This window comes from Leuciscus leuciscus (assembly GCF_965113295.1).
Source record: "Leuciscus leuciscus genome assembly, chromosome: 5".
Lineage (NCBI taxonomy): Eukaryota > Metazoa > Chordata > Actinopteri > Cypriniformes > Leuciscidae > Leuciscus > Leuciscus leuciscus.
This window is the reverse complement of record NC_138729.1, coordinates 45,770,405-45,778,538: the sequence shown is the minus strand read 5'-3', so window position 1 is coordinate 45,778,538 and position 8,134 is coordinate 45,770,405. Positions and strand designations below refer to the sequence as shown.

Genomic DNA, 8,134 nt, shown 5'->3' with positions numbered 1-8,134 from the left:
AAAGATATATTTAAGCTACACAGTGAAGACTATGCAGTGTTTTTGTGCATTTCATTACTTTATACAATTTATGTAGTAGGTCTATTTCATTTGTGTCTTTGTTTATTGTAGTTTTGTCCTATTGTTTGTAATTAGTTCTGTTATTTTATCACTGACTGTTTACCTGTCTTCAGTAAGAGGTTTTTTTTGTATTTTCTTTTTTTTTACTAAGGCTAGTATAGATTTTTTTTGTTGTATTGAAATTAGAGATGATAATTATGAAATTTCAATGGTATCAAACATTTTGATAACACTTCAATTATAGAAAAAGAAAAGATCTAAAAAATATTTTATTGGCCGTGGCCATGCATCTCAGTATATGCTTGCAAACAAACAAACAGGAAGCACCAATTTGTGTGGCAGGAGGAAGGAAATAATATTGCCCATCTCCTGTTGACATTGTATGCTATAGTAGCACTTGTTTTTAATAGCTAAAACCAATGCTGACATGTCTTCTGAGAATCCTGAGAAGTGAAAAAATTCAGCCACTTACATATACATTTGTGGCCAATGACATGTCGTTACAAGTTAAGCTGAAAGCAGCTACTTATGCAAGCTATGAGGTCATGCTGATTAGAGAAGATCAGGAAAAGTGAGTCAACTTCCCACTAAGATATAGTCAGGCCCCGGAAATATTGAGCTGTCGTCATTCACAAAATTCTGCTCAAGCCTACCTGGTGATGATGGCCAGATGAGGGGGTCTCATACACGCTCCCATGAACAGGACCACGTTTTCATGCCGCGTGTTCCTGTATGCCATCACCTCTCTTTTAAATGCTTTCAGCTGCTCTTCATTGTCTCTTTCAATGTCAATTAGTCGTATGGCCACTTCTCCGTGCCAGCGTCCATGGTAGACCTGTCCGAACCGGCCTTTCCCGATCAGCTCTCCGATCTCCAGCTGCTCCATGGGAATGTCCCACTCCTGCAGGAAGATGCTGGTCTGGCTGGCCTTACGTGGGAAGTTTCGTGCGGACAAGAGGGAAAGATTCATCTCCTCAAACTCGTCCGCTGAGCCCTCGGCCTCATCGTTGCCTTCCTCGTTCTGATAGATAAATGGAACAATAAACACAACAATAAACGACAGAGAGAAAGAGGGATGGATGGATGGGTGGATGGATGGATTATAAGATTATAAAGCAGAATAACAGACAGACTGATGATAGAGTGATAGATATAAAGAAAAATGGATGGATAGACATTAACAGACATGCAGATGATAGAGTGATAGATATAAATAATAATAGATAGAACAATAGATAGATAGAACAATAGATAGAATGATAGACAGACAGATGGATGGATGGATTATAAAACAGATTAACAGACAGACAGATGATAGAGTGATAGATATAAAGAATAATAGATAGAATGATAGACAGATGGATGGATGGATGGATGGATGGATTATTAAACAGATTAACAGATAGATGATAGAGCGATCAATATAAAGAATAATGGGTGGATGGATGGATAGACAGATTAACAGACAGGCAGATGATAGAATGATAGATATTAAGAATAATAGATAGAATGATAGACAGACAGATGGATGGATGGATGGATGGATGGATGGATGGATTATTAAACAGATTAACAGATAGATGATAGAGCGATCAATATAAAGAATAATGGGTGGATGGATGGATAGACAGATTAACAGACAGGCAGATGATAGAATGATAGATATTAAGAATAATAGATAGAAGGATAGATGGGTGGATGGATGGACGGATTAACAGACAGACAGATGAGAATAATAGATGGATGGATGAATGGATGGATGGATGGATAGACAGGCAGACAGACAGACAGATTAACAGACAGGCAGATAATAGAGTGATAGATATTAAGAATAATAGATAAAAGGATAGATGGATGGATGGATTAACAGACAGACAGATGAGAATAATAGATGGATGGATGGATGGATGGATGGATGGATGGATGGATGGACGGACGGACGGACGGACGGACAGGCAGACAGATTAACAGACAGACAGATGATAGAGCGATAGATATATAAAAAATAATGGATGGATAGATAGAATCTTAAAACTCTTAAAAATTAAGGTTCTAAAAGGGGATTTTCACAGCAATGCAATAGAAGAACCATTTTTGGTTCCCCAAAGAACCTTCCAGTAAACAGTTCTTAAAATAGAATTTTTTCCTACTGTAAAGAACATTCTAATAATCTAAATACCCTTTTTCACTGTGAAGAACCTTTTGTGCAATGGAAAAGTTTCATTGATTTTAATGGTTCTTCATGGAATCATCTATGCCAATAAAAAACCTTTATTTTTAAGAGTGTTTGTACTCCGGTTTTAGCATATGATTGTACACATTTGCAATAGAAGACGGATGACTCACATCAGATGTTGGCTCAACCTCAATTTGTAGCAAGGGACTCACTTTGGTACTGTGTGAAGAGAAAACAGAAAACGTGTTTGCACAGGGAGGGTCGTTTACCTCAGCAGAACGAACCAATGTTTCATTTTCAAAGGCCTATAATCTAATTAAAATCCATTGTTTACATTAGGCCATCTGAAAGGATCACATAAAAAATTCTGTTTGTTCATCTTCATATTTTTAGCTTCTAAAGTGGTTCACACAGGCTCTACAGCCTAGTGAGCTGCCTTCAGTCAACCTCAAACCTCAAAACCCTGAAGACTAATTCACCACTGGTTCCCTTGAGATTTTCCTATGTAGTTTCATAATGGGGTTTATAAAGAAAAAAACATTCAAGTATCGTCAAGTTATGCTTACCACAGACCTTATTTTACTCATAAATTGAATAAACACATTTTAAAACCCCTTAGGAAAATCTTGAGGGAACCCATGGTGATTTAGTCTTCCGGGTTTTGACTCTAAAATCTATATAAACATAAATATCACAGGCAAATACCAGGCAAAATAGTCTATTTTTAATTAAGACTAATCTATTTTCTATTACCACTTTTTGTATAAAATACAATTCAGCCTGGGCAGCTGACACATCCGCAAAAACCAGCAAACCAAACCAACCTGCCCAGTACAATCAGTCTGAGCTGATTTAAATGTTTTTTTTATTATTTAATTTAATTAAAAAATATTTTATTTTATTTTATTTTATTTTATTTTATTTTATTTTATTTTATTTTATTTTATTTTATTTTATTTTATTTTATTTTATTTTATTTTATTTTATTTTATTTTATTTTATTTTATTTTATTTTATTTTATTTATAGAAGGCAGCATGACGTTTCTGTGCCTGGAATAAAAAATGTATAAGGATTATAACTTTTCCATGACCTTAGTAGCCAGTAGCATATAATCATCATCTTCCACTTACAAAAAAGAAATTCAGTGTCTAAAATTGCATAAATCTCAAGGCCTTATTCAGTCTGGATGACTTGCCTTATACAAGTCTGTGGTAAGAAATGTGTTTGTTAATACGCCTTTGACCCTTATTTGGGTTGAAAAATATGGAAGGACAGTGCCGGAAGATCTGTCAGGGCATTAATGCATACATGCTTGTAAACAATTGCACTCTACAGCCATGTCAAACTACTTATTTCAGCTGCATTACGATACCCCATAATGCAATACATACCACTGTCAAAGCACTACAGAAACTGAAATGCCGTTTATACATATATATATATTTAATTTTTCTGAAGTTATTGCATCTTGATTCAGTTAATTAAAAAGGCAATTTTTCTTTATGGGTCTTTGAGTTTTCTAAAACATACTCAGATATGGTTGACATCATCACTGTAGCGTGAACTCAAGCCCACTCTTTGTTTGGCGAAAGAGTATGTATGTGTGTGTGTGTGTGTGTGTGTGTGTGTGTGTGTGTGTGTGTGTGTGACTTGTCTTCAGTCACATCAACTATTGCACCACGAATATTTTTGCTCTAATAATTCTGTAATCTAAAATGCTCATATCTGCCATAAATAGACACAAGCCGTGGCGTAACTGTCTGACATGTCTGTGGCCTTTCTTTGGGCATCGCTCTAAATACGCACAGAGACAGTACAGGACAGAACATGACATTTCAGACACTTGTGTATATTAATAAACAATGTTAAATGGTCTTGGCATGTCTTTATAAGTGACAAAAACCATAATAATTCCACATTTTATGGTATTTGACCTCTATCCAAAGGGGCAAGAAATCAACATAACAATATATACAGTTATCTACATTTTATGCCACTAATTTTGCATTCAGAATGAACAGAAGCTGATTAACATGTGACCTTCAGAGAACACTGTTATAGGTTAAAGAAAACCAGAGGTAATTAGAGCCTTTTTTTAACCTAAATTTCCACAACAGCCTTAACAAAAGATAATGGTAACACTTTACAATAAGGTTCCATTTATTAACATTAGTTAACTACATAAGTTAACATGAACTAACAATGAAAAATATATTTATTAATCTTAGTTCATGTTAATTTCAACATTTACTAATACATTATTTCAAAATAAATATTAAATACATTATTAAAATCAAAAGTTGTATCTGTTAATATTATTTAATGGACCTCAGCTAACATGAACTAACAATGAAAACAAAAAATTTTTAACTGACGTTAACAAAGATAAATAAATACTGTAACAAATGTAGTTAGTTAATGCAAAAACTATTATTAACTAAAGTGTTACAGAGATAAGTAATCAACATATTTGATTTACATGCATTTGCACTAATTTACACTGTAAAATTCCCCCCAAAAAGTGCACTATAAATACCCAGATGTTGTACTTAAATAGTAACTTAATTAACAGAAAAAAATAAGTATGGAATGTTGGGCACTTTGTGCACTCAACTGTCGCAGCTTTAATTACGTAGCGGAAGGGGCGGGGCTATCACACTCAGATGTTGGATGACAAAATAACCATATAAAATTCATACACTTCATGGTTGATTACATAGTGAACAGTATAGCGTGTCATTTAGGACACAACTTGACTCTTGCTGTTTACGACCTCAGACTGTTTTTGAACGCTCTACATAGGCAGACTGATTTTGAACGCTCTACATAGGCAGACTGATTTTCATCATGTTTAAATGCATCCTAAAATGTCAAATCAACAAACTCACACACACATATGAACACACACGCGCACACTTACCCAGTCTCAGACAGAACAGGGTGTAGAATGACTTGAGGGGCCCTGGTGGGAACCTCAGGGGCCACGTCTACAAAGAGAAAGAGTTAAAAGATAAGTCACAAGGCAGAGATGAGGGAGAAAATAACATTGTAAAAGAGTGTATTTTTATAGACTAATGGAGAAATAAATTAATGGAAACATGCAGGAGGACTGCTGAGAACAACATTTAACTCTTTGACTTACACTGCAACAGTCAAAAGCTGATTCAATGTGTTTTCTACACAACCATCTGAAGAATTACAACCGGTCAAATGCTTGGGGTTAGTAAGATTTATAATACATTTATTCAGCAACGATGCATTAAACTGATCAAAAGTGCCATTAAAGACATTTCTAATGTTGAGGATTGAAAGTCTTTGGGATGTGCAGGAGGAGACTTTACAGAGTGCTTGACTCTTGCATTATCAATGCAAGATCATGACCAAAAATTGATGCACCTCTCAATGGAAATAAATGTTGTGATGTTATTTCCATCAAGAGGTACATCAATTTTAGGTCAAGATCTTCTATTGACAATGCAAGAGTCAAGAACTCTCCTCCAGCACATCCCAAAGACTTTCAATGAATGTAAGGTCGTCTGGACTCAACGATTATTCATGCTCCCTCCCAACCATTCTTTCACAATTTGAGCCTGATGAATCTTGACATTGTCATCCTGGAATATGGCCATGATGTGTCTTCCTACATAGATGTTTGAGAAATGAAAAGCTACACACTCCATCAATTAGGGTTAGAAGAAATGCTGCCAATAAAATCTCAACTCAAGCCAACACTGAACGTCCATTGATATATTTATTTGGCAAGTAAGCAACATGTTATACTGTCAGACAAATATATTATGCTTTATTATCAGGAAAGGTGAATCCCTAGTTGATTCTCATTTAACAAACACTTTCCTTTTTGTCTAATGGATAAAACTGGCCGTATGTTCCCTTCTTAAAGGTACAGTGTGATCTCAGCACCTCACATTGGTGTTCTCTTCATTGGATTAAACCAGTTAAATTGCCATTAGTAGCCACTATCTAAACTATCAAGCTATCAACAACACCATGGCTTTCCTCCCTCCACACACTCATCAAAAACATGCAGCGAGCTGAGTGCCTCCCACAGAATACAGGCACTTATCAGCCGACCTCGCCTTTAACAGAACCATCATTATAGAATACAGCATTGCTGGTTAAGATACAACAAGAAGAGGAAAGAGAGACAGAGGGAGAGGGTTTGTTGCGCCTCAAAGAAAAGATGGTATAAAAATGACATCAAAAAAGTTTGCCTCGGTATGTCGCGCTGCATTATGGGTAGGGGTAATGAGCAATTATGACACACTTACCAGGGAAGATGAACTGCTGCTTGTATTTGTAGAAATGAGATGCTGAGAGGAGCACAGGAGAGAAGCAGACAGAATTCAATCAAATTCAACAAACCCCCAGGTGATTATTGGCGTGTGTTATTGCTCTGCAAAATTCACCACAGTTTATCACAAAGAGAATACAGAAATACCGACTTTTAGGATACAGAAATGTCCAAAAGTCTGAGACCACATTAAAAATCTGGGATTCCATCAGCACGTTTACATGCACATTCTTAACCTGTTTATGCTTAAAAAGCCATCAATGCACATGGTCATGTAAATGCGTTAACCCGTTTTCTTTTATCGGAATAAGGTCAAAAGTGTATCCTCCACAACTGACTCCAAACTGGCATTCAGATCTGCAACGCCAAACTTCCTACGATCCAATCAATTCTCGAAGAACAAATACATGTCCCGCCCTACTTTTTTTCTCATTCCAGAAGCCGTTTCACTCGGATATGTGTGCAGGGAAGAAAAGAATATCGCAACATCCATGTCATACGACTTTAAGCATGAACCGATTTACAGATTTTTGCCTCTTACCCTGATTTCAACCTGTGTTCTTTCAGGTTATTGAAGTGCACATGTATGATATGTGACAGGAAAACGTCCTTGATGTGGATTTAAGAGCACCCAGACAGAGCGAGCATTTCACGGTAGTGGAGGAGGAAATATATTGCAAACTCAGACTCTTTCTTGACCCAAGAAATTGAAAACAAAAATGTGTTTCTCATTTCATCTCATGAAGAGTGGTACAGTCAAAATGCTGCATCCGTAACTGCATGAGAGGAGAATAAGTTGTACGTTTCCCACTGACATTTTGGAATACTCTTGGGCTTTCAAAGCTTTATTTAACATCACAACTGACATAACATATCAAATACTTTTCCATCACTACTGGGGAACAACCTGATTTAATAATAAAGTCTTGTAAATGCAGTTTACTTGCATTGCCGGGTTATTGGTTTGCATATAAACCGGGACAACGGGTTATTTCAATAAGCTGATTTTTGGAAGTTATTAGCATATTGGTGTGCATGTAAACGTGCTGTCTAATTTAAATCAAGAGATAATTTTTTGGTTTTATGATTTTTGAAAAATGTATAACTAAGAAATGTTAACAATTAACAAACATTTATATTTTTGCACAATTTTTATATCACTAATCAAATGAGAAATTTATGATGTCAAGTGAACTACAATTTTCAGATTTTCTACTCTTTGGCTCATTATCAAAACATGCGCACAGGGCTCCAGACCGCAATTAAAATAAAACGCAAATGCTCTTGTGTTTTGGGTTGGTACCTGTAAGGTTGGACTGTTTCTGCTGTCTGGCGCTCTGCGGGGACGGGTGCAGAGGAGACGGGGGTGTTGCGCTGGGCGGCAGAGGGGGAGCAGGAGATGAAGGGGTGGAGGAGGTGGTGGAGGAGGGGTTGCTGCTGGAGTCGGGCTGATATGGCACAGGGATGTGGTCCTGAAACAGAGAGAGACAGACCTTTCGTAACACACAAAAAACACTCCCTACTCTCTGCTCATTACTGGCACGGTCAGACATCAGTAAACCTGGCTTCATTCTCACGGTCAGT

The 8,134-nt window shown here is 36.6% G+C and overlaps 1 protein-coding gene across 9 annotated transcripts in view; it reads right to left on the bottom strand.

Moving 5' to 3' along the window:
• ksr2 (kinase suppressor of ras 2) overlaps window positions 1-8,134 on the bottom strand; it is a 118,319-nt gene that overhangs the window by 28,298 nt on the left and 81,887 nt on the right. For all 9 annotated transcript variants that reach the window (XM_082170807.1, XM_082170806.1, XM_082170808.1 and 6 more), the window contains 5 exons: window positions 7,854-8,022; window positions 6,528-6,569; window positions 5,159-5,225; window positions 2,407-2,455; window positions 714-1,081 (listed from right to left, as the gene is read on the bottom strand). In XM_082170807.1, the coding sequence (XP_082026933.1) occupies window positions 714-1,081; window positions 2,407-2,455; window positions 5,159-5,225; window positions 6,528-6,569; window positions 7,854-8,022 (695 nt within the window). The remainder of the gene's footprint in view (window positions 1-713; window positions 1,082-2,406; window positions 2,456-5,158; window positions 5,226-6,527; window positions 6,570-7,853; window positions 8,023-8,134) is intronic.